Source organism: Protopterus annectens, chromosome 5.part1 (assembly GCF_019279795.1).
Source record: "Protopterus annectens isolate FY-2018-M chromosome 5.part1, PAN1.0, whole genome shotgun sequence".
NCBI classification, from domain to species: domain Eukaryota; kingdom Metazoa; phylum Chordata; order Ceratodontiformes; family Protopteridae; genus Protopterus; species Protopterus annectens.
The window spans coordinates 541343559-541371095 of record NC_056736.1 but is presented as its reverse complement, the minus strand read 5'-3'; the positions used below and the strand labels follow the sequence as shown (position 1 = coordinate 541371095).

The 27537-nt window shown below is 43.3% G+C and overlaps 1 protein-coding gene across 5 annotated transcripts in view; it reads left to right on the top strand.

Moving 5' to 3' along the window:
- FNDC3A (fibronectin type III domain containing 3A) overlaps nucleotides 1-27537 on the top strand; it is a 3267883-nt gene that overhangs the window by 2648342 nt on the left and 592004 nt on the right. For all 5 annotated transcript variants that reach the window (XM_044073165.1, XM_044073164.1, XM_044073166.1 and 2 more), the window contains one exon: nucleotides 13180-13354. In XM_044073165.1, the coding sequence (XP_043929100.1) occupies nucleotides 13180-13354 (175 nt within the window). The remainder of the gene's footprint in view (nucleotides 1-13179; nucleotides 13355-27537) is intronic.

The window sequence follows — 27537 nt, the reverse complement described above, 5'->3', positions numbered from 1 at the left end:
GGGGTCGTCTCTACCTTGGATGGGTCCGGAGCCGCTGAGCAGGCACCGGCTTCCGAGGAAGTCCTTCGTACCTCCGAATCTCGACACAAACCATCTTCTTTCGTGACTACCGTTCTTTTGAAAACCGAGTTCTTAGGCCCAGGGTTCGAACCACACTCAAAAAAATGACTACCAACTCTCAGGCACCAGCTACCTTGCCTCACTCTCAAATGCTTAAAATGGCAGAAGACCTTATCATGCTCATCAGGGAAAGCCAAGCTACCCCCTCAAAAAGGAAAAGAGGTCTGTTCCCAGTAGTTTTGTCTAAACAAGAGTCAGATGAATCTGATGCATCTGACTATGAAGATATGCAGCCCCTCTCCACTGATGAGGATTCTGATGTAGACGAATCCATTCCTTCAGCCTCTCCCCCAGAGGATTTTTCCTTTGGGGAAACCCTGCATACTTTAAGGGAGCATTTCCAATAGGAGAGTCAGGACTACCGTCAGCCTAAGAAGAGACTCAGGGAATTCCTAGATCTTCCCGAACACAGACCCTTGGCCATCCTCCCAGTCCTGGATGTGGTGGATGATGTTTTCCTTGAATCCAGACTCCTGATTCCCTACCTCCTGCTTCCAGAAAACCAGACAGGTACTACATAGTCCCTGACTCTCACAAATATCATTTTAGAAATCCAACAGCTGACCCTGAGGTCATTTGTCAAGGGCCAAAAGGGATTAAAGTAACCTCTGCTAAGAATCCCACCCCCTCAGACAGGGATTCCCAAGCACTGGACAGATGGAGTAAAAAAGTATACACCTCGGCTGCTGTTGCTATCAGGGCACTAAATTGGCAGTTCCATATGCTTAAATATCAGCAACTTACCTTGGAACTCCTTAAACAAAAAATGTCCTCCCTTCCTGCTTGGGCAGAATCTAAAGATTTACAAGACTTAATGCATTCTGCAAGTCAAGTAACTAAACACACCTTGCACTGTGGTTTTGACACCCTAGAAGCTTCTTGCAGGGCAGCAGTCACTGGATCTGTCATTAGAAGACATGCATGGCTTAAGGAACAACCCCTGCCAGACCATGTCAAATCTAAATTGTTGGATGCACCCTTGCACAGAGATAACTTTTATTTGGCACTAAGGCAGAAGAGGTCTTAAAGATGGAAGAAAAAACATAATCTATGCAAACAGTTAAAGATTTCTTACAGGTCCAGCCTTCTAGGTTCAGCAGGCATTTTCCCTCCAAGCACTGGTCCTTTCCTGCTCCGAGTAAACAGGCCCAGCCTAGGACCCGTGGAAGCAGAACCCCCAGACAGCAGCCCCAGGGAATGCAGAGATCTAAGCAGTGGACTCCCTCCATTTCAAAACCAGGGAGTTCTAAGCCACCCCCTTATGGTAAGAGCTCACAACGACTCGCCTCCTAACGATCTCCCCTCTGCCCACCTTCACACACCCCTAGGAACAAAACTCTCCTTTCACTTAAGCACCTGGGCCACCATTACCAAGGACCATTGGGTTCGAACATTGTATCTCAGGGATACAAATTCTCCTTCCACACCCTTCCAACCCCAAAAGGATTCCCAGATCTACTGCCAAATCAGTGGGCAGAAGCTCAAAAGCAAACCAGTTCCCTGCTTTCCACCACACAAGGAAAGAAGCCAGTGATTACTTTTATATTTTATTAAAATTAGTCCAGTCCAGTAGTAGATCCACAATGTAGTCCCACAAAACAGGTAAAGTAAGCACACACTGGATCCAATAAAATCTGGTTAGCAACAAATACAAAGCATTAAATGCAGACTCCTGTAGCGCCACGGCTCTTCAGCCTTTACAGAGTATATCTCTACTTCACATATTCTGTCTTTAAATAACATGATTACAAACAGTTAACGAATCATAGACTTAAATTAAAGAAAACATTTCCGATGACATTCTTTATTCATTTCATACGGAATTAGTGTTAAACTTCAGAATTAAAGTAGATTCTAACTTCCAAAGTTGTCTTTTAATATCAAAGTCATACATTTGTTGTACTTGCCCCAAAATTGTAGCTCCGGACTTTTTCTGGTGCCCCGAAAAGAGGGCACCTGATGCCCCATCCTCGATCTATCCATTCTAAACACCTTCCTGGTGATCCCAAAATTCAGAATGCACACCCTCCAGCAGCTGCTACCCATGCTCTCCAAGGACACTTGGCTAGCCACCGTGGATCTAAAAGAGGCCTACCTCCACATTCCTGTCAGGGAATCATGCAGAAAATATCTCCACCTCGGGGCAGGATCTCAGCACTTTCATTTCTCTGTGCTTCCTTTTGGCTTATCTGCTGCTCCCAGAGTTTTCACAAAATGCCTGGCTCCGGTCATTGCCTTTTGCAGACAAAGAAATATTCAGATTTACCCCTACTTAGACAACCATCTTATTCAGGCAGACAGCCAGGAAAAGCTGCTCAAACACTTGGCCTTTGTAAAGAGTCTACTAACCTCCCTAGGGTACACAATCAACGAAAAGAAATCAAAACAGGTGCCCACCCAAAGGATAATCTTCCTGGGAGCAAGTCTGGACACAGCATCAGATGGCATACCTTACTCCAGAGAAACAAATTTTCCTGTCAGCCTACTTCTCTCAGCTGGCCACCAGGCCCCAGCTTTCTGCAAGGAAAATCCTGCAAGCTCTGGGGTTCATGGCATCTTGCATACTCCTCATTCCATATGCCAGACTGCATATGAGGAAACTTCAGTGGTACCTAAAGAGCCTTTGGTGTCAACACTCTCAAGACCTGGAAACTCTTCTACCTATAATTCCTTGCCTCAGAAAGGAATTTCTTTGGTGAGCAACAGCATGCTCCCACAACAAGGGACTGCCCTTCTCCCCACACCCCACTGCCCAGACCCTCACCATAGATGCGGTGCACACCTGGACGGCAGGTGCATACAGGCCCAGTGGAGCCCACAGCAAATCCCCCTGCACATCACTCGAAAAGAGATGATGGCTGTGCAGCACAGCACGCCTTGATAGCTTTCAAACACCTTCTCTCTCTCCAGGGGTTCTCCTGATGAAAACAGACAACACCACTGTGATGTGATGCATCAGACAAGCAGGGAGGGATTCACTCTTGCCCTCTATGCAGGCTGGTCATGACCCTTTGGCTCACAGCCTCTTCCATGCAACTACACCTGTTAACACAGTACCTTCCAGGCTGTCTCAACTCCCTGGAAGACCAATTAAGCAAAAACCTTTTGGACTCTCACGAGTGGCAGCTCAACAAAAGTACCTTCTTTCTATTAAATCAGAAATGGGGAACCCCGAAGTTGGATCTCTCTGCCTTCCACACCAACTATCAGCTCAGCAAATTATTTACCAGGGAGCATCACTGCATGGCTTGGAAAGTAAATGCCCTGATGTTCATCGTGCATACAGCTGCAGTAATCACAGATGGGTTTTCAGCCGTCAGGCGGTCCCTCGGTCGGCCAAATTCCAAAGTCTTGGTCCGGCGTCGGTTGTCGTCGCTTACTCTTCTGACGTCAGTAAGGCCAGAGTATATAAGACACAGCCGACGCCATGTTCTTCAGTCTTTTTTGCCGTGTGGTGCCCGAAGCAGAAGCAGTTTGCAAGTGCCGGTCGGCCAGCTCCTGAATTACGAAAAAAATTGGAACCGAAGTCTTCTTTAAAGCTAAGTACCCCGTTGGGGAAACTTTTCTTGCCTCAGACCGATGTCAGAAAAAGTTAATAATTGTATTTCTTGTGGGAAGCAAATACCGCATAAGGATTTCCATTCCCGTTGCATACCTTGTTTGGGCCCAGACCACGATGTCTCGGGCTGTCGCTTTGGCGCTACCTTCAATAAACGCACTATCAAGCGTCGGGAGTTAAGCCCAACACTACTTTGGTAAAGCTTTTGATTATAAGATGTCGTCGGACACTCCGACTACCGTTTTGTCCAAAAAACGCAAGGAAAAGGACCGACACGCGAGACCCGTGGTCCCCGCCAACACCACGCCAAAACAGGCTACACGTGGTCCGGTTCTCAGCGAGACGCCTTTGCAGTCCCTGACTACCGACGACACTCCTTTGGCGGTGTTCTCTGTACCCGAGACCGCTGGGTCCTCGGCCCTTTCCCAGACTACAACCGAAGCCTCTGCTAATGTCGAGCCTACTAATGTGGACAGGTCCACCTCCACCCATGGTGTATTTAGGCCCTCATCTTCTTTTTCAATAAAGGCTTTTACTAAATCCAAAGCAGCCAGGCATCCCATGAGGCCTGTTGCACAGGGCCCATCTCCTGGACCCATGCCTAAGAAACAGATGCTTAAAATGACTGAGGATTTAATTACTCTTATCAGAGGTTCTCAGCCCCCTCCTGACAAGAGACCCAGAGTGGAGGAAGAATCTCCCTCTTCTGATCAGGGATCCATTTTATCAGAACATTCTGATGCAGTGGAACACTCTTACTCCCCTTTTGAGGATTCGGATGCAGAACAGTCAATTCCTTCTGTATCCCCTCCTGAGGATTTTTCCTTTGGGGAAACCTTGCACACTTTGAGGGAACACTTCCATTGGGAAGGCCAAGACTTTTCAGATTCCAAGAAAAGACTTAGGGAATTTCTTTGGTTACCTCAGCACAGACCTCTTGCTATACCCCCTGTTTTGGATGTACTGGATGATGTCTATTCGGAGGCTTGCCTTAACCCTGATTCTCTGCCTCCTGCACCAGTAAAACCTGATAGGTATTACAGAGTACCCAGCTCTCACCAATTTCTCTACAAAGGCCATAATGCTGACCCTGAAACCATTTCACAAGGCCTCAAGGGATTAAAGGCCTCCACTGCCAAGAATCCACTCCCTGCAGAAAGGGAATCCAGATCTCTAGAAATGTGGGGTAAAAAGGTATATACCTCGGCCACCCTAGCCATGAGGGCCTTAAACTGTCAGTTTCATATGATTAAATATCAACAGTACCTGTTATCACAATTAAGGAACAAAATGTCTCAACCTGAACAACCAGATTTAAAAGAGTTACAGGATATGATGCATAGTGCGGAGCAAGTGGGTAAACACACCTTACAATGTGGTTATGATGCCCTAGAGGCTTCCAGTAGAGCGGCTGCTACAGGATCAGTCATTCGCAGACATGCCTGGCTTAGGGAACAAAATTTACCTGATCATGTGAAAGCTAAACTTCTTGATGCTCCTTTACAAAAGGATGTACTATTTGGTACTAATGCTGAGGACATACTACGGAAAATGGAAGAAAAAGCCAAATCTATGCAAACTGTCAAGGCTTTCTTACAGGTCCAACCACCACATTTTAGCAGAAATTGGCCTTCAAAAAACTGGTCCTTTCCAGCCACTGACAAGCCCCAAAGAGGTAGATACAGGGGCAGAGGACAATCACAAGGATCATATAGAGGCAGACAATGGCAATCTCCAGCACCAAGAGGTGGTGAAGACAGTGCACAACAATACAGGAAGCAAACCCAATGACTCCCTCATTTCCATGCCAAGCAAGTCTCAGATGACAGCACCTTTGGCAGGAAACTAGCATTATTTGCAAGCAATTGGCATATTGTCACAACAGACAAATGGATGCTGGACATTATAAACAGAGGCTACAAATTTCAATTTCACACTCTTCCAAAATGAGAGGCATGCCAAACCTGCCACAAAATCAAAGGGCAGAGGCACAACTGCAAATTTCAAAGCTCCTAAACATGAGAGCTATACAAAAGGTACCTACACACCAACAAGGTCAAGGTTTTATTCAAGACTTTTCTGGTACCAAGAAAAGGAACCGACTGGAGACCCATTTTGGACTTATCCATCCTAAACACATTCCTACTCGTGCCAAAATTCAAGATGCTCACATTACAGCAACTTCTTCCCATGCTGGGCAAGGAGTTTTGGCTGGTAACATTGGACCTCAAGGAGGCATACCTGCATGTCCCAATCAGACAAAGCTGCAGAAGATACCTCAGATTTCTTGCAGGTTCAATCCACTATCAATTCTCTGCATTGCCCTTTGGCTTATCTACTGCCCAGAGTATTCACAAAGTGCCTGGCATCAGTGATTGCCTACTGCAGACTTCAAGGGATACAAATTTACCCTTATCTGGACAACTGCCTGATCCAAGCGGACAGCAAACGCATACTACTGGAACATCTGGCATATGTGACACGGTTACTGCTTTCTCTGGGATATACCATCAACAAGGAGAAATCAAGACTAACACCATCTCAGAAAATAACCTTCCTGGGTGCCAACTTGGACACAAACACCCAGATGGCCTATCTTACGCCAGAAAAACAAGGGCAACTATCTCAGTACTTCAAAACACTAGCAAAAAGTACCAGGCTTACTGCAAGGAAAATCCTGCAGGCTCTGGGATTCATGGCATCTTGCATTCTTCTAATCCCATGTGCAAAGCTGCATATGAGGAAACTTCAATGGTACCTAAAAATCTATGGTCTCAACACAGTCACAGTTTGGAAGCAATTATACCAATAATTCCATGTTTGCAAAAGGAATTTCTATGGTGGGCCCAAGCATGTCAAGTAAACACAGGCCTTCCATTCTGCAAGCCTCAAGCAAAACAAGTCATAACCACAGACGCCTCAGATTACGCCTGGGGGCCGCACATGAAGGACAGGTGCATTCAGGGCAGATGGTCCCAAAAGGAAAAGCACCTTCACATCAATCAAAAAGAAATGCTAGCAGTAATAAATGCAATTACAGCTTTCAAGGACTTCCTGCATCCAGGACAATTACAGATAAGAACAGACAACACCACAGTAATGTGGTACATAAACAAACAAGGAGGAAAACATTCATACCCCTTGTGCAGACTAGCCATGACTCTTTGGAACTTGGCTCTGGAAAGACAAATCGAACTTCAAGCACAGTACTTGCCAGGACTGGAAAACACACTGGCAGACACTCTAAGCAGAAATATGACAGATCCACACGAATGGAAGTTACATCCTCAGGTGTTTACAGAGATAATCCAAGTGTGGGGGAGGCCAGACATAGATCTTTTTGCCTCCCACAGGAACCATCAACTGAAAAAGTTTTGTTCAAGAACCTTTCATCCAAAGGCCTGGAAAGTGGATGCCCTTTCATTCAGTTGGACAGCATGGACAGTTTATGCATTCCCACCTCTGCCCCTTCTGCCCAAGGTGCTTCTGAAAGCAAGAACAGACAAACCGAGGATGATACTGATTGCTCCAGATTGGCCAAGGCAACACTGGTATCCACTCCTGAGGAGCCTAACACATACTCCTCCTGGTCCCTGCCTCTAATGCCTCTCCTACTGACTCAGAACAGCTACAAAACTCTTCACAGTCAGCTGAAAACACTCAACCTCGCTGCATGGAAAATTCCTTGACACCACAACAGTCCCTACTCTCCAAGGAGGTGCATGATGTCATTTTGGAGGCCAGAAGACCATCTACTAGAAAAGCTTACTCCAAAATGGAAGCAGTTTTGCTGTTGGAATGAGAAAAGAGGCCAGGACCCTAGAAAATTGAACTTGCCTCAGGTTTTACAGTACCTAGCTGAACTGCTGAACAGTGGACTTTCATTTTCTTCCATAAAAATACATGCCTCAGCCATTTCTGCAGAATTCAACACGGATCCTCCTTTATTCTCTCACCCACTCTTACGACAGTTCCTCAGAGGGGCTAAGAATATAAGACCTCCAAGGAAGCAACCAATACCAGCCTGGGACCTTAATTACATACTAGAAAAATTAACATTGCCTCCCTTTGAACCTGCTGCCTCAACAGATCTGCAACATTTGTCCTGGAAAACAGCTTTCCTTCTGGCCATCACTTCAGCTCGTAGGGTTTCTGAACTACAGGCCCTCATGGCGGTGCAGCCCTTCCTCATCTTCCATCAGGACAGGGTTTCCCTTCATACCAACCCATCTTTTATGCCAAAGGGGTATCCAGGGTAGCCTTAAATCAAGCCATACACCTACCTACCTTTTATCCTAACCCTCAAAACAAAGGGGAGGCTGCTTCACACTTTAGACATCCATAGGCAGCTACGTTATTATTTGGACAGAACAAAGTCCTTCAGGAAATCAGAACAACTTTTGTGTCCTATGCGTAGGGGCTCAAGGGAAACCAGTTACCAAACAGACCATTTCCAAGTGGATTGGCCACTGCATATGGTTTTGTTATTCCTATCATGGGAAATCTGTCCCTACTGGTATCAGATCTCACTCCACCAGGGCCACAGCCACCTCTACAGCCTTCCTCAGAGGCGTTCCTACTAAGGATAATTTGGAGGCAGCCACTTGGAGTTCTGTACATACCTTCACAAAACAGTACCACCTACCCTTATATTCCAGAACAAGAGCAGGCTTTGCCACTGCTGTTTTGCAGGGCATTCTGGCTCAACCCAGTTCCTCATAGTACCTACCACCCTATGCATAGCTTTGGGACTCTATCCATCTGTGATTACTGCAGCTGTATGCACGATGAACATAGTACAGTTTTGTACCTACCATAAATGTAGATGTTCGAGTGCTGATACAGCTGCAGTACAGGTTTCCCTCCCCCCTTCCCCACTTGGTAAAGGCATGGGGCCTAACAACCTCTTCATACCACCTGACTGGGTTATCCTGCTATGTTTTATTTGCTTGCTTACACTGATTTTGCATTACATTGCATTGCTTGCATATGTAGATAAGCCTTATTTATGTATTGCCTTCCTTTTGGGGGCACCTGACATCTGGGGCAAGAAAGACTGAAGAACATGGCATCGGCTGTGTCTTATATACTCTGGCCTTACTGACGTCAGAAGAGTAAGCGACGACAACCGACGCCGGACCAAGACTTTGGAATTCGGCCGACCGAGGGACAGCCTGACGGCTGAAAACCCATCTGTGATTACTGCAGCTGTATCAGCACTCGAACATCTACATTTATGGTAGGTACAAAACTGTACTTTCTTCCCCTGGGTCAACCTCTCGGTCTATGCCTTTCCTCCCCTACCTCTCATCTCCGGGGTACTGCTCAAAGTAAGGGAGGAATACCAAGGACCATTCTTATAGCTCCAGACTGGCCCCAACAACACTGGTACCCCTTGCTGCGCAGCCAGTCCCCGCTGCCTCCATGGCATCTTCCTCAGATTCCAAACATCCTAGCTCAGAGGGAAGGGGAATTCATGCATCCCCAATTGCAGACACTCAATTTGGCAGCTTGGCTTATTTCCTAACCCCGAACCAATCTGCCATCCTCAGTAAACAGGTTCTGGATGTTATCCATGAGGCCAGACGCCCTAACACCAGAAAGTTTTATGCAGATAAATGGAAAAGGTTCTGCACCTGGATCCAGGCTAAAGGGGCCAGTACGGCATAGCCCTCCATCCTTCTCATCCTGGATTACTTAGTTGACCTACTACACGGTGGTCTCTCTTTCTCCTCTATAAAAATTCATGCCCCTGCTATTTCTGCTCATTTTCCCACTGAGCAGCCCCTTTTCTCACACCCTTTGATGAAACAGTTCCTCAGAGGGACTAGCAACTTGAGGTCCCCCAGAAGGGACCTTAACTTTTGTCTTGGAAAAGCTCACCCTGCCTCATTTCGAACCAGCTTCTTCTGCAGAGCTAAAATTTCTCTCCTGGAAGACAAAATTCCTTCTGGCCATCATTTCAGCCAGAAGTGTCTCTGAGCTGCAAGCACTCATGGCTGTGGAACCCTTCATCATCTTCCATGCAGATCGGGTATCCCTCAGAACTAACCCATCCTTCATGCCCAAGGTGGTGTCCAGTGTGGCTCTCAACCAAACCATTCATTTTCCCACCTTTTTTCCTAATCCCCAGAACAAGGGGGAAAGGATTCTTCACTCTCTAGATGTGCACAGACAGCTCAGATACTGTCTGGACAGGACTAAACCCTTCAGAAAGTCTGATCAATTGCTGGTCAGCATTGCTACAGGGGCAGAAGGCAAAGCCATCTCCAAGCAAACCATTTCCAAATGGATAGCACACTGCATCCATTTCTGCTACAAACAGTATGGTAAGCCTCCCCCCAAGGGAGTCAGGACAAACACCACCAGAGCAGCCTCCACCTCTTCAGCTTTCCTCAGAGGAGTCCCCACCAGGGACATCCTGGAGGCTGCCACATGGACATCTGTTCACAATTTTCCCAAGTATTACCACCTGCCTCTCTTCTCCAAATCCAGTGCAGGGTTTGCCTCTGCAGTCTTCCAGGCCATCCTAGGCAGCCCCTAGCTTCCTTGACTGCCTCCACCCATTTCCTCAGCTTTGGGAGTCTACCCAAATGTGATGACTGCAACAGTGAAACACGAAGAACATAGTACAGTTGTGTACACTTACCATAAATGTAGATGTTCGAGTGTATTCACTGTTTCAGTCCTGGTTTCCCTCCCTCCAGCCCCCTTTTTCTCCTTTTGTTACCATTCTTCTTTGTTGTTCTCCTTTCCGTACAAGGGACATATTGGTATTTATTTTTCCACTGGTTCTTCCACCAGAACCTGGCCTCCTACTTTAGGGGCTGGAGGGCTGTGCCATATTGGCCCCTTTAGCCTGATGTAATGGCGTCGGCTGCCTTACTTTATACCACTGATGACCTGACGTCATCCTCAAGCGACAGCAACCAACGCAAAAATACTAAGTGTCTGGTATTCGGGCTGGCCGAGGGCTACCTTGGCAGGGATAACACAAATGTAATGACTGCAATAGTGAATACACTTGAACATCTACATTTATGGTAAGTGTACTCAACTTAATGCCTCTCCATAGTGAGTCTTTGCTTCTCACTTTTTTGTTGTTCAGAGACTTGGTGCAAGCCTGTTCCACATCTGCAGATGGCCAAGAGGAAAGGTAGTGGTGGATGGCACTATCCTTGATGACTTTCAAGTTCCACCCCCTCCCCTCAGGGCTTTTTGTGATTATGTTTTTATGATAGGAGAAGAAGGACTTTGCTCCCTTTAGCCTTCAGTCTGCGGTTTGTCAGCTCTGCTGGAGTTTGCCAGGAAGATTTGGATACTGCCAGGTGACATCTGCTTTTGTTCAAGTGAGAATAGGTTCATAGGTAGGTACTAGGCTATCTGCCCGAGGGCATTTATAAGCTTAGCAAGAGTGTGTCAGCTTTTGCCGCCCTATTGATTGATTAACTAACTGAGAATGGCTCTCCAGCAGCTCAAATAGTGCCATATGGTATGTTAGTCATGTGCTTCTGGGTCCTGTTTCTTTTTTGGGGTTGTTGGGGTAGGACCCATTCCTTGTCCCAGATGGAGGGCAGTATAGGTACTCAGATACAACTGGCTTCTGGTCCGGATTAATGCAGACTGCACACTTGTCCTCTGAGGAATCCTCCCCTCTGGGATTTGGAACATCTAGTGTGATAGGTGTGCCTGTCAGTATTGTGGAATAGAAGTTTGAGTGAGGTTTGCTGCCTTCTTGTTTGGTATATGTTGTTTGGGTTGCCTTTGGCTTCTGCATTTAGGGACACTATTAAACCCCTTCAAAGAGTGTCTACCTCCTCTTCTATGTTCTTGGAATATGTGTTCTGTCCTTTTTCAAGCACTTCCTTGCCTAGTTTCCTATGAGAGATTGGAATCGGAGAGAATGAAGAGCTTTCGGTACTTGCGTATTATCGCAACCACTTTTCAGAGGTGGCATACTTTACACTGTTTTCCGCGAAACTTTGTCTGTTAATTGAGGAAGGGTGCTGTAAACTGTTAACCAGTTTTGGGTCACACTGTGTTGCACATACGAACAGGAAACATGGCAAATTTGCTGTTTGCAGGTAGTGCCCTTGGCCGAAGTAAACACATGACTGCTACTTTACAGTCATAAATGTTACGAGAAATTCCAAGTCACCATGATCTGAACAAGAGAAGCGCCTCTTTTCAAAGCCTGTGAAATGTGTTGCTTACTACTCCTTACAGGCAAATGTACTTGTCATGATTATTGCCGACCAAAACTCACTCCGTACACTCCTCAGTAGCTTACGTTTGGTAAGATCAGAACTAGGAATGCAGGGTTTCTGATCCAGGGAAGGAGTGTGAATGTACACTTTCTTGCTTACAGTTGCAGTGTACAAACTGTAATTTATTGCCATGATTGCAAGTGCCGTGTGTTCATTTTTCCCCATACTTCATTTGCTGTATGAAGGTTGTTTTCCACTCTGAGTAGTACACATTCAACAACATGTTCCGCCATAAAATAACCATCATTCTTGACCGCATTGACAAGGAGCAGGCATGTCGGTCGCATTATTCATGACCAGACGTCGGTAAAGGACGCTACATACAAACAGAAATGTTCCCTTTATTCCTCTTCCAAACCCATTACCAATATCTCACAACAGCAGGTAACACTTACAACAACCTTTTACAGTTAACAGACATACTGTGACTCAAACATGAAGATGTATCGCATGTTGCAAATGTGGTTGCAATAATATGTAAGTATAGAGCTTTCTTTCTGCTAACAACACACTTGGTTCTGGGACTCCTCTCTCCCAAAGACACTGATGCTGAGTTTGATTGGTGTTCTGTCCACAGGTGTATAGGGAGTGAGGTACTTTAATCCTCCTGGTGTCACTGGGATTTTCCACATCTGTCCAAGGCAGCAGGCCTGTCTGTCCATCTAACAGTAGCTGTGTTAAGTGCTTACTTGGTCTCTGTTCAGCTGGCTTGGTCACTGTGGCAAAAGTTACTGTCTGTTTATCTATAATGACAGCTGTCATTGCCAGAAATTCCCTTCTTTGCTTGCTTTACCTGCAGGTAGATCATGGTTTCTACTGGACTTGGCTGATCTAAGTCTCTGTATGTCTATATATGTATACACACACACACACTTGAGCTTGTTAGCAATAAAGGAATGTTCACTACTGCTTTTGTTTTTTGCATGAGAATGCTTGCTGTGAGCAAGGATGTACACTGGCAAGTGGGGGGAGGGTAGAGCATGCTTATGTACTATATGCACAACATTATGGCACATGTCTTTACTGGAGTGCATTTGTCCTTGAGTGTGGGAACTTCAGAAATAAGAGGTCAAATGCTGATTGGTGGGGAGGATAATCCAATTGTGGAAGCCATCAAGGAAAACTCGACTAAGTGGTTCAGTAAGCAATTTTTTTAAGGGGGTTGGTAGCACAATATAGACACCACTTGGAATGTTTGTATGCAGTAGTTAAACCTTGTTTTGTTTCTTACAGTGGCTTTTCTGAAGAAGTCCTATATTGCACCTCAGGCAGTGCCCCATCAACACCAGCAAGTCCAGAGCTTATTAAAGCAGGGGTCACATGGCTATCATTACAGTGGAGCAAACCCTCAGGAACACCCTCAGATGAAGGAGTTTCATATGTTTTAGAGATGGAAGATGAAATCTCAGTAAGTTTCACAAACTTTTCTTTAATGCTTTTAGGTAGTGTTGGAAAGATATGCCCTTTATAACTGCCCTTCATAACTGTGTAATCTGAAGCAGTGATGGCAGCAAATAGCCCTTAATATCTTCAATTTGAACCTGCTACATTAGTTGCTTGGTCTAATTAATAGTTATGCAGCTGGATAAATTTAATATACTATTTATAAAGTTTAGTTTACTTGCTTGCCATCTCTTTTTTTAATTAGTATACTGAATACCACAATGAAAATGTGCACTGCTGTGGTGCATTTTGCCTCCACCCAAGAAAACCTCTATTTTGGAGAAATATCAATTTTGATGAGATCTTATGTCATAGCAATGCATATAGATATAATGTTAAACTTTGATGGCATTACTTCTACCCTGTAATGACATGGGCAGTACCAAAATGGTATACTAATATAAATAAACAATGGGGAGAATTACTTTGGCTGTGTACATCTGTTTGCACCCTTTCAAAATCTATTTTGTGAGATTAACTGTGAAGTAAAATTAAAATCAGCATAAGCCAGATTACTTTTTGGATACAAGTAGACTTGATTACATAATTAAAATATGTAATGTTTAAAAAAATAGAACATTGCTATAGAATGAGCTTAGACCAGTTTTCTGATAAAGAACTTCATTTTTTATTCAGAGGCTTCTAGGTTGAAAATAATGTCTTATCTGTTTGTATTTTGCAATCTCTGCCCTTTTTGCTTGACTACTTTTGGGTTGTATCATTCCTTATGCGTATCTTTTTTGGATCACCAATGGGCAGTCATCTTTTAAAAGTGAATTTGTCTCCGCCTCCAGTAGGAAGCTGAAAATGTGATTCCTTCTAGAAGCCTTGGATGGCATTTCCTTAGACAATAAATCTACTCAATTGCAAGCAGAACTGGATTGACTTAATTGAGACAACTTTCTATTTTCCACTGCAGATGAATTTCTGGCTTTGTGGAAATACAGCAGCATTATGTGAAAAGCAATCTAGATTATCATTTCTCAGCCCCATATATATATATATATATATATTTTTTTTGACTAGTTTGTGTTCACCCTGGATGTTTTGGCAGTGGGAACTAAGCTGCAGTATGTATTCCGGCTGCCTTCGTAAAGGTCTTGCTTGTATCTTTTGTACTAGATGTGCCTCACATGAGTAAATGTCTCTCATCTACAGAAGAAGGCTGTTTTGTCAGGGTAATTATTTTCCCTGTGTGTAAAGGCATGCTCTGTTTTTTTTTCTGAGCTATAATCTGTCATATCTATAGCATAATGCCGGCTTTACTACAGCTGTTGTGACACACTTTAACATATGTCTCACAGAAGTGTTTTTGAAAAAAGAGAAAGGGAATGATTCCTACCTTTTGTGCTAATTTGTCCTAGTTGTAATGACTGAGGAGTATCTGTTATCACTGATAGCAAATCACTGCATCACTGAGAAAGTCTAAGGATCAAATATCTTGGTCTTTCTGGGTGGTTTTATTATTTAGTAATAATCCACGACTGGATGTGGATGTGGGTATCACAGGATTTACCCATGGTTGGTATGGTTTGATCATTAGTGCAAAGATATGCCCACTTGTCCTCAGTTTACATACTTTAATCAGAGGACCTTAAAGAGATGAGCATAATGTCTCTAGGCATATTTAGAGACTGTTCCTTTAGCCTCCCATATAAGAAAAAGAAGTACTGCAAGGCCCTGAGGCTAAAGAAAAGTTGGGAGGCAAAAGACGCAATGTTTGAAGTTCAAAGATGGTGGTGCCACTGAGGTACTTTCACATCCCCTATACCACCTAATGTCAGTTTCTGCCAAAGCCTGTGTCATGATCCTTCTAGAGGCTGACACACTTTCGATCCAGTGCATGTTCTCTTGAGCCAGAACCTACTACAGTTGGTTATTCCTGAGACCTGTCTGTAGGTCTTCGGTACTGATGCTTGTATAATCATCAGGGAATGGCTGGGCAGCATCCCCACAACACTGTTTGTTTGTGAGGAAGTTGAAGGAGATTGAGTCCAGGTTTCAGGTGTCTGCCTGTGAACTGAGACCACCTCCCCAGAGCAGACCACATTTCCAAGTATTGGCCTGAGATGCCTAACACAAAATTGATGTCAACTTACCCCAGCCTGGTCTGAGTGGGTTTTGTCTTCTCTCCTACCCAAGGCTCCCCCTTCATGAATTTCTCAGGATGGCTCAATGCTGTATGGATTTTTATTTATTTATTTATTTGTAAAGTCCAGACAGCCATCCACAGCCCCAACCTTCAATGTCAGGACTGCTTGTAAAAGGAAAGGCAGTTTTCTCCTCAGAGGTGGAGAGGTGGACAGACTGGCCTCTGTATATCAGTTGTCTCCCATTACTTATCTGGAATCAGACATTGAGGATGCTTTACTCTCCGCTTCATCCCCAGATGATATCTCATTTCAAGATAGCCTTCATAGAATGAAGGAAACCTTTAAATGGGAGGCCAAGGACTTCTCTCAGGCCAAGGTTAGCTATAGGAATTTTCTGGACCCAAACCTCTGGCCATTCTGCTAAGCTTGGAAGCCCTGGATGATGCACTTTACAGTGTTTTTCTGGTGCCAGACTCGCAATGCCCTACTTCTAGGAACCCAGACCATTTCTTTAAGGTACATGACTTCCATGAACATCTGTGTAAGAATTCACTGGCTGACGCAGTGGTGTCCATGGATCCCAGCAAGGGAACTACTGTGGCTTCAATCACAGGGAGAGTTCTTTGGGAAGAAGACTTGCACCTTAGTTACCATGGTAGTTGGGGCCCTCGACTACCAGTTTCACATGTTAAAGTTTCAGAAGCCCTTCCTAAGACAGTTGAGGCAGAAGGCAGAGGAAATGGAGGACATGGACCTAAATAGGGGGGTGCTTGTGATATCCAGCCTTAGTGCCCATGTTGCAAGGTACTCCATGAAATGTGGTTATGATGCAGTTGTTGCATCCTGCGGGGGAGCTGCCACAGGGTCTGTGCGTAGGAGGCTTGCCTAGCTTGAGGACACAACACCTATCAGAACACTTAAAGACATAACTGCTTAATGCACATCTGGACAGGAGGCTTCTATTCGGAGCCCTGTGTAGAAAAGTTGTTTGAGAGACTGGAGTTAAAAGGGAAAAACATGCTGTTTTTAAAGGGCATTTTCACTCCCCTGCACCAAGATGTAGTAGAAATGAGTCAGTAAGAGCTGTCCTTTCAGCCTTTAGCAAGATAAAGGCAAGCAGTTTAATGTTAAGACTGCCCGCCACATGAAGAAATGGCAAACAGACTACAGAGGAAGCCAGGTGGCCCTTAGGGCCATAACACCCAGAGGAAACCACTGTGATTCAGCAAAGTTCTTCCCATCTCTCAGATTCCACCCCAATTCACCTTCACATCATAGCCTTCCTATAAAGATAGGAGGAAGGCTGGCCCAATTCATATAGCAGTGGGAAGCTGTTAATCAGGGTGTGTGGATCCTGCAGATCCAAAAGCAGAGGTACATACTGTCTTTCAGTAAAAACAACATTTCTAACATTCCATCATCTACAAGGATGAGGTTCATCTTACCCCACCCATGCTAAAAGTTAGCTCAGACAGCCATCAAAAAGGTACCAGAATAAGAGGGCGGGCACAGGTTTCTATGCCAAATGTTTTCTTCTTCCAAGATAAGAAAGGACTTTGATGCCCATTTATATTTATCAAGATTAAGTAAATGTCTAAAGGTGTAAAGGTGCCAGTGTTCAAAATGCTAACTTGTGAGTCCTCCCAAGAGTCAGTTCTGCAACAGTGGGTATTATGAAGAACAAGATGCAGTTGCATTAGGAACTTACCATAGTTGTTGGTGAGGTGTTTGAATGTACCTACTGTTGTAGTGCTAATTCCTTCCTCTCATCCCCTCTTTTCTCTTCCCCACAGGTTAGATACTTCCCCTCCAAAGGATTTAGCTGCAGTTTGGAGAGACATTTTTATGGGTCCTCTAGTTGGGATTCTAACCTGGGAGGGGGGGGGGCTGGCTCGCTCGCTCATCTCAGGTGGATTGTGCTATAGCATCTTTATGCTGGATTTCTTTTACCACGACAAAAAGATAATGCCATTATACAAGGGCAAACCAACCACAGACCCTGCTTGCTATAGACACATTAACCTCACTAGCTTCTTATGTAAAGTATTGGAGCATATTATCTCAGACCTCATTAATCTGGACCTTGAAAATCTCTTAACCCTGCACCTTCATCAGTTCTGCTTTGTCAGGAGAAGGTCCTGCCTCTTTAACTTCATTCATTTATTTGTGAAAGTCCCCAAAACATTGGAGAGTGGTTCCGCAGTATATACAGGATATCTGGACCTAGCTAAGACCTTTGACATGGTTCCCCATCCTGACATTATTGACAGACTTGTAAGTCTGATTACAAATACTTATGTCTCATGGTGGATAGGTAACTGGCATTCTGGCAAAGCCCATGTGGTCAGAGTCACAGGTGCCACTTCTGAAAGCAAAAACGTTACCAGTGGTGTACCGCAGGTCTCAGTAATGGGCCCTCAGACCTTTAAGCCAGTACTCCTGCTGTTAATTTGCAGATGACTATAAATTGTGTATGTTATCTGATCTATCACTGACTCACAATTGCGGCAATATGGGTTTGGCCATGTAACAATCAGTGCAAGGACAATGGTCTCACATTAAGTGTGAAAAATGTAGTACAATTTTTTTGGTAAACAAAACATTTGCACATATCATATAGGTGGCACACCCTTTCAGTTAGACACTGTTGTACGCGATCTAGGCAGTCTTGTTGACAGCTTGTTCTCTTATGACCATCATGTTTCCGTGGTAGTTCATAAAACCTTCTATATTGCTCATCTAATTTCCAACGCATTCACTGTAAATCTTGTGAAGTCTTAACTACTCATTACCTTTGGATTGTCTGACCCTTCATTAAATATAATTTCCCTTTTGGCATGCATTTGTCTAAACATAACCCTCAGCTTCAAAGATCTCTAAGATTCATAACTAAAAAGTTTAGTCGCCACAAAAATCTTAGTTATAAGGGCAGACTGGCGACTGTCCCTGTGTACTCAGTCTCTTGTTGACTCCTCTGTGGGGATTTACATCTAGTCTTTTGAGCCATTCAGTTCTTTGACCTCAAATTCCTTCACAGAAGAAATGCTTCATCAAATACGCAGATAAAGGATGGAGTTGTACCCCAACCTATCTCTTCCTGTAGAACAAACTTCTGCTATATGTCAAGCAGAACAGCACCCTTGCCACATTCAAGTGAAACCAAGGTAATTGAATGGGCATCCACAAATTCTCCTCTGGTCTAACTTGTGTTGCTCTCTGAGGCTGGAGGGAACTTTTGAATATGGGATCTGATGCTGATCTTTTCATTCTTTCTCAACGTATAGGTACCGGATCCAACTCTGCTGCATACACTACACTTTCAGATCCAACTCTCGAGCTCCTCCCTCTACCCATAATGCCCTAGTTAGCTAACAATACTCCAGAGGGTTGGGCAGGCTGACATAATGGTTAAGGTGTTTACCTTATAGACACAAGGTGCAGGGTTTCATTCTTGCATGGGATAATTGGCTAGGATTAAAATGGCCCACAAGGGCAGTTAGCCTAGTACTAATCTATGAACCTATCTCTTTTGCAGAAATCTCACACAGATGCGGATCCCTCTCTGAGCTAATATGGATAGTGTTTTTTTGATTACAGTTTTTTGCAGTTTCTTGTGAGTAGTTGTATTTAGTTACTGTATTTTATACTACTTTTATCTCTTCCCTCCCCTTTTTTTTGTCTCATACTCAAGTTCTTTTCTGATCATGTCCTTTATCATTTTTCCATACTGTTTGGTAGTCTCTAACGTACCATAGGATGGTACTTGTCTTTTTCTTCCTTTAACTTTTGTTACTCTTTAATGGGTATCCTAACAAAAAAAAAGGAAAAAGTCTTCACCTTTTTCTTTCCCTTTCTCTTCTTTCTTGTTTTCTTTTCTTGACTGATAAACCAACTGGCTTTAAAAAGTACATCTCCTGTGGGCACAAGATTTCTAATTCTGATGCCCACAGGGAGTGAGTCTACTGCGCCTGAGTGACACACAGTGAATACCAGCTGTTCTGATGTGCTGTGTTTAACTCTAGAGCACTGGTCATCATCTTCATCAGGGCCTCAGACCCCCAGTAAACCTACTAAATCTGTTTCAAACAGACCATTACAGACTAGCCAATAAATTAAAGTTATGTACTCACCATAACTATGCATCTGTATTGTCCATTTTCATTCTTCCTTGACATGTGGGTACCAGATCCGACTCAGCCGCATACAGTAGACTTTTGGATAATACTCTCAAGCTCCTCCCTCTACAGGGCTCAGATCTGGAACAAAGGTTACACAAAATCCACAAGGTCACGCCAGAAGATGAAGGGAAGGGAGAAGGAGGATGGGGAGTTGAGAAAGAATGAAAATGGACAACACAGATGCATAGTTAATGGTGAGTATATAACTTTAATATCTGATGTCCGTTTCATTCTTCCTCAACATATGGGACAGAGGCCCCAGCTACGTGAATTTTGAGTGAAAGGATGTTATGGAAAAGTGCTAAACCAAAGGCAGCTCTGCTTCTGGAAGTCAAATTTAGTTGGTCTAATGTTCATGTCTTTATTGCTCATTACAAAGTAGCGGTCCCACAAATGCCATCAATGGAGTTCCGAAACCAGAAGACGGAAGAAGTTGCCATGACAGGGATTTGGACAGCTTCTTGGTCAAATCCTGTTGTAGTCTTGTGAAGTGCGCTAAACAATTCAGAGACCTCAAGGCAAAGGTCACTGAAGCAAATATGCCATTTCCAAACCTGTCCAATGCCCTGAACTCTCTACTGTGGGGATGGACAGAGAAGTTCTTCTCCATTACCTCCTTTTTTGTGGCTGCTATCACAACCATAGCATCAACAGGAACTCCTTTGCTCCAATGGGGTCTGACCTTCAACAGTGCCAAAATTTTTTTTGAGTGTTCAACAGAGTCCAGTTCCTTCCTTGCCCAGCAAGAGAGTAAATCGATAAGCTCATCCACCAGGGGAGTCGCCCAAGACGTAGATGGTCTGGAACCAAAAGCTTCCAGGAAAAACAACTCCTCTGGGGAGGGGTGTATCTGAGAACCATCCACCTTTTTGCTTAAGGATTTCCAGGATGTCTTCAAATGAGACATCGTATGGTCATCGAACTCAGTATCTTCGGTGAGAGATTCAATAGTGGAATCTGTGTGTCTCCTTTTGCACGTTCTCTTTCTGAGAACCTCTTCAGTGGGATGATTTGGAAAAGTATCTGAAGAGGGGGAAAGTTACTCAGTGGGGACTATCTGGATGATAGATGATACCAGCCGTCCCCGTGGAGTACGTCTGATAAGATCAGAACCTAAACCTAAAGGGGGAAAGGATGTAGGATCCAAGCATGAAAAAGTAATATCATCTCTTGGTCAAGAGAAAACCCTCTGCATTACCTTGAAGGCAGATGGTCCGGGAAAAGCCGTGGCTGGCTGCACAGGGACAAAACCTCCGAAGCAACCAGGTATCAACTCTGCCCAGATCCATGCCCTCAAGAAGAAAGTTGGACCTGAGTTATCCAGTGCTGAAGCTGTGAAGGGCAAGGATGGCACTGATAACATCAGTATGGAACCCAACCCCCCCCCCGGATATAGTACCGACACGTTGGCTCTGAGAATTATTCTGATCCAAAGGAATCGGAGCGGAACCAGTCAAGGAGGCTGTCGGGGTTGAAGACCTAGCCATCTTTGGATCCGACACCACTATACTCGGGGCTCTTCGATCCACAGGCTCCAAAACTGTGGGATGGATTGGAGAAGGAAAGATCACTATGTGAGGAGTGGTTAGAAGGCTGTAGTTTAACCATCAACCTCACTTCCCTTAATTTCCTCCTACTAGCACATATTAACTCACCCTTTCCTGTCACCTATATACCTTATCATTTTCTCACTTCTTCCCTCTCCCATAAAATTTTTCCTCTTTCCTCTACTCTACTCACCTTATCCTACCTCCTTTCCCTTTCCTTTGTTCCCTGTCTCACTCGACTGTCTTTTATCCCACCACATCTATATTTACACTATTTTACTTCATAGTTTTATAAACTTAGGCCACTCATTTATCTGTTATCCATCTCAAATCTCCTTGGTTGTATAAAATTCTGATTATATACTGTTATGACTTTATGTAACTACTTGTATAAACTATGTCAAATTCTAATCTTTGTAATAAATGTAATCTTCTGCAATGCTTGAAAGTTGTAAACCATGTGATTTGTGAATTACCTCTGGAGCTTTTCTCCCTGGGCCTCTGCTGAAAATGGGCTTTTGCCCAGTCGGACTATCCCAGTAAACAAATGTTATGTAAATAAACTGATATCTGACTGAATGAGCATCCAGTGGGCCAAGAGGAGAAATGATGAAAAGTTCTGGAAGTTGGACCACCATGTTTCTGCAGGCAGAAATCCCAAGAGTCATTACTGCAGCAGTGTATATATAGTTGAACACCTACAATTATGCTATGTTCCTAATACAATTGTGCTGTTTTATCAGTCTCCAAATTCTGTATTCTGATACTCAAGGCTTGGACAAGCATTCTTAAATGTACCAGTAGTGAACTTTTGATAAATCAAAGTGGGCAAATTATGACTTTATTTAGATACATCATTGAGAAGAGGTTAAAGTAGCTTCAGAAATAGTCAGAAGAGCAGACTGGCAAGCATAAGGAATGTTGTTCAGTTTATTTATTTATTTAACATTTGTTTACTGGGATAGACCGACTGGGCAAAAGCCCATTTTCACCGGAGGCCCAGGGAGAAAAGCTCCAGAGGTAATTCACAAATTACATGGTTTCACAACTTTCAAGCATTGCAGAAGATTACATTGATTACAAAGATTAGAATTTGACATTGTTTATACAAGTAGTTACATAAAGTCATAACAGTATATAATCAGAATTTTATACAGCCAAGGAGATTTGAAATGGACAACAGATAAATGAGTGGCTTACGTTTATAAAACTAAGAAGTAAAATAGTGTAAATATAGATGAAGTGGGATAAAAGACAGTCGAGTGAGATAGGGAAGGAAGGAAAGGGAAAGAAGGAGGGGGAACGGGGGATAGTAGGATATGAATGCTGGACATAGGAAGGTAGAAAAAGAAGGTGAATGAAGTGCTAGCCAAGGGAATAGAATTTAGCCGGAATCATTGCATTGGTATATCCAGTTATTACTGAGGAAATCCCCGAGTAGCTTTTTAAAGTGAGTTGGGTCAATAGCAGTTATGATGGTCTGGGGGGTATTCCATGATTTGGAGATGAAGTTAGAGTACAGAGAATCTTCAGCATTATTATTAGATTTGGAGACCTGTAATAGAGATTTATTTAAACATCGGAGTAATCGAGTATTGGTATAAGGTTGGAGCATTAGTTGAAGAGCAGGGGTTTTGTCAGGTTGGTATACAAGTCTGTGCACAGTAGAGAGTTGAGTGTAGGTTAAATAACGTGGTAGTTCTAGCCAGTTGAGGAGTTGTAAGGCAGAACAGTGGTGCGACCTGTGCGGGGAATTTGTGCAAGTCTTGCTATTTTATCGTAGCAGGATTCGAACTTGGTTAGATCAGTTTTCTTTAGATTAGTGGAATTGGGAGAGGCATATAATAGGCTGGAGAGAAGATGCGTTCTAACAATAGCCTGCCTTGTGGAGTCCATGAGGAAGGGGTTGAGTCTATATAATGAGCCAAGTTTTGTGTGTGTCTTTTTGATGGTGTGATATAGGTGTTTGTTGAATTTCAGGTTATTATCAATTAAAACACCTAACAGTTTTGTTTGGGATACAGACGTAATTCTGGTGGTGATGGAGGAATAGCTTTGGAATGGTGTTGGTGGATCTCATTGTTTACTGGGATGAAAGAGCATCAGACTTGTTTTGTTTGGGTTCAGTACCAGTTGTGAGTCAGGTAACCAGGATTCAGCAGCTAAAAAAGGACTGTAGTGTTGTAGTTTCTGATTGTTTTAGGGAAGGTTCTGTGCAGATAAGAGAGTCATTAGTGTATTGAATCTTAGAGGCAAGAGGAGTAGATGAGTAGAGTCTGTTGGTAGATATGCTAGAGAGTAGAGAACTTAAAATTAACTGTTGCGGTATCCCCATATTGACAGGTGATAGGGGTGAGAGGTCTTGTTGCCATGTGACATCTTGCTTTTGGTTGGTTAAGTAACTATGGAACCATACTAGAGAAGAGTGGCTAAGTTTTAGGGAAGAAAGTTCAGCAAGAAGTTTCTGATGAGAGCGAGTATCAAAGGCTTTGGAGAGATCCAAGAAGACTGAAGATAGTTTCCCTTCATTTCTGTAGTGGTTGATGGTATTAGTGAAACTTAGGAGGGCAGTTGTGGTACTGTGGTGGGGGCGAAAACCATGCTGTGTGTTGGTGAGGAGGTTATTAGACAATAGATAGTTTAAAAGCTGCATGTGGATATGTTTTTCTAATATTTTGGATAAGGGCGATAAGATAACTATGGGTTAATAGTTAGAGAACTCAGTGGAGTTGCCACCTTTATGTACAGGTGTAATATAAGAAACTTACCAGGTTACAGGAATGTAGTGTTTAGAGACAGAGCAATTAATCAGAATGGAGATGGGATAGGTGATGGCATCTGCTGCAAGCTTTAAGAATTCTGTAGGTAGGTTATCAGCAGCAAGTATAGTGAGTTTAAGTTTGGAGAGTAAATTTTTATGGTACAAGTTTGTACTGGTTTAAAGTTGAAGATGTCATTTGATTCACAGGGTATAGTTGGGATAGTGGGAGTTGTAATGGGATGGGATTTGGTAAGTGAGTGTAAAGAATGAGTTGAACTGTACGGCTATGCTTTTGTTATTGTCAGAAGTTGAAGGGCTAGGTGTAGATGATTGACCAGGTTACAAGAACTTATTTATGGCTGACCAAAATTTTTTTGGATTGTACTGCTGCTGATGTATTTCAGTATATTAAGTTTTTTTTTTTTTGTCCAGTTTGACTTGGGACTTGGCCTTGTTTCGAAGTTGTCTGTAGTGCTCAAGGTTAGCTTGATTTTTGATGGGACACCAACATGCCCAGGCTTTCTCTCTTTGATTGAGTAGAGTTTTAGTGGCCTTTGATAACCAAGGTGTTTGGTTAGTTTTTACTCTAGTAGTTCTGCAGGTGGTAGTCTATCGAGTATGTCTTGGAAGGTGGTATTAAAATAGTGCACAGCAGAATCAAGGAGAAGGGATTTGAGAGGAGTCCAGTCACAGAGTTGTAAGACTGAATTGAATGAACATTAAAGTTTTTTTGTTGTGAATTTGTCGGTAGGTGGTGTGTCTGGGGAGATTAAGATGATGTCTGAGTAAGTATGTAGGGAGATGATCACTGATACTATTGGGAAGACAACCTGAATTGAAGGCTAGAGAAGGTTTGTTAGTTAAAATCTAGTCTAGTATTGATTGCTGTTTTGTGGCTTTGTCTGTTCTTGTTGCCATTAATATAACCTGTTTAAAGCCATGTAGGTCAATGAAATTTGCAGAATTATCAGAGATGTAAGAGTACCAATCAGTACTGAAGTCGCCTATTATGATGGTTTCTTAGCAATTATTGAGAAAAATGGAGAAACCTAAGAAACTTGAAAAGACTGCAGAAAAGTATGCCAGTACTGAATAGCTGAATATGTATATACGTGTGTGTGTGTGTGTGTGTGTGTGTGTGTGTGTATGTATATATATATATATATATATATATATATATATATATATATATATGTGTGTGTGTATATATATATATATATATATATATATATATATATATATATATATACATAGACACAAACACGCAACACTATATATATATATATATATATCTATATATATATCTATATATATATATATATATATATATATATATATATATATATATATATATATGCATATATATGTATATATACATATGTATATAGTGATGCCTGTGCACTGGCCTAATAATCAAGGAGCCTCAATCCTCACCACTAGCACCAATGAGTGGTGTCCACATTGGGAGGATAACAAGTACACACACAGTAAAGTACAATTTCCCTTAAGAGCACACAGAGATCACAGTCAGTCTGGTGCTGATTTCTCCCTGTCTCTCCAGATCCCCAATAAGATTCCCCACTGGCACAGCTATAGGGTTCAGATCTCAGCCGAGTGGTCAAGCCAAAACCTCCAGTTCCCTCTCTGTCCAACCAGTGCCTCGTGTCCCTGCCCAAGTATCTGACACACACACACACTCACTTTGAGATTTGATTTATACACAAACACACAGACACTCCTGGGGAAGGCTGGCACATGTTCTCCAGCTATGCCCCCTTCTGCCCAGACTATACGGTAGTACCACCTCCCACCAACTACTCTTATCAGCTACTCTAAAGGCCCTTACCAAAGGATGTCCAATTCTACTGTGCAGTGTTACTGTTATCCAAATAGTAAGTGTGACAAACAGCAAGGCTATTGAAGTGGCTTGTACAGTATCACCAAATATATGCAAGTACTCTAAAAGCTTAAATGATCTCTACGTAAAACAGCCGCAGTTAAAAGTTTAAAAATATTTAATAACAAATAAAAAACACAAGACAATACTCATTGATTCAGCACAGTGACAATAGAGAGTTCAAAAATCACAGGAAAAACTTTAAGACAACATTGTAGTGCAGTCTGACATAAAGGAAACAGCTAGACTAATCTGGCTATATTCCTATCCATCTCTAAGAGAAATACTAAGATCTAAATCCTGCTTACAAGTCAAAGTGCTGGTGAGTTGTTGTCAGCTTCAGAATAAAATCCAAAATGCAATCTCTTTCTCTTGAGATAGTTCTTAAATTGATAATACACATTACTGCTGAGTCATTTCAGATTACATCACTCTTGTCACTTCAGCTTAAGTTTCCCAGGCTCACAGAACTTAAAATTTAACATTTCTTTGTGATCTGCCAGGAAGTCACAGCAATAAAAGACACTATACATGTGAAACCTAGTAATTATCTCTGTCATAGGAGGATAGAAAGAATTTCCAGCTGCAGACATCCTGTCTCCTAGCTTGAGATCACACACAGTCGTAAAATTCTTTACTTATTAGCTTTCTTCCAGCAGGGTGCACTGTGGTTACATTTTTGAAGCTCAACACATAACACAGGATGTTATGTAGTCCAATCTCGCCTTCATTCTTACTCGTGGGTTCGGAGCCGAACCTCGGCTCCGACTCGGCCATACTCTAGCTCGAAGTCTTCAATTGGCTCGTGGCTAAGAGGTATTCCATCATGCAACAAGCCTGTTCCCCAGATCTCGTTTGCCGCTCATTACGCTCAGACATGGTCTCGCTTTTGGCCGTGGCCAAGTATACTGTTTATAAACATTTGTCTTGTTGCTCAAAAAAGCTATTTTCATAGCTGTGTGTGTGTGTGGTAGTGGTGTTATACAACCTTTGTTTTGCTTCTCTTGCTGTTCTTGTGGCCTTTTCGTTGGCCGTTTTGGTATCCCATTCATTTCCTTTCTTCCCACGGGCTAGGCCCGTTTCAGTTAGAGGACCTAGTCCTCCCCATTGTTTCCGTGTGGTCTTTGGTTTGGTGCTCCATTCTGTTAGCTATTTAGTGTTGTCGTGTCTGGCTAGTGGTGCTATCCTGCCTTTGTTTCCCCGGGCTAGGCCCGTTTAAGTTAGAGGACCTAGTCCTCCCTATAGTCTTTTTCCCGCCGGTTACTAGGCCGTTTTTAGTTAGAGGCTCTAGTTTCCCATGCGGGTTTAGTTGGGTCCAGTGTGTGTACATATTGCTTTGTACCTGTGTGTGTGTTCTCCTTTATTCAGCATGTCCAAGGATTCTAAGGAACACAGGCCTTCGGGTTTTAAAAAGTGTGTTGAATGCAACAATAAAATATCATTGACTGATGGGCACTCTGTGTGCGTGTACTGCTTGGGGGCCATACACCTCCAAGAGTCCTGGTTGTTTTGTCATTCCTTCAGTCCCCGTGTACTACAGGGGAGGAAGAACAAGCTCATTTTGAAAGGACTGTTTAAACACTCCTTCGAGGAAGACTTGGCTAAGCCTTCCAGTGCCTTATCCTCTCCAGGTAAAAAGGACAAAAAGACTTCTAAGAAGCGCTCTCCGGCC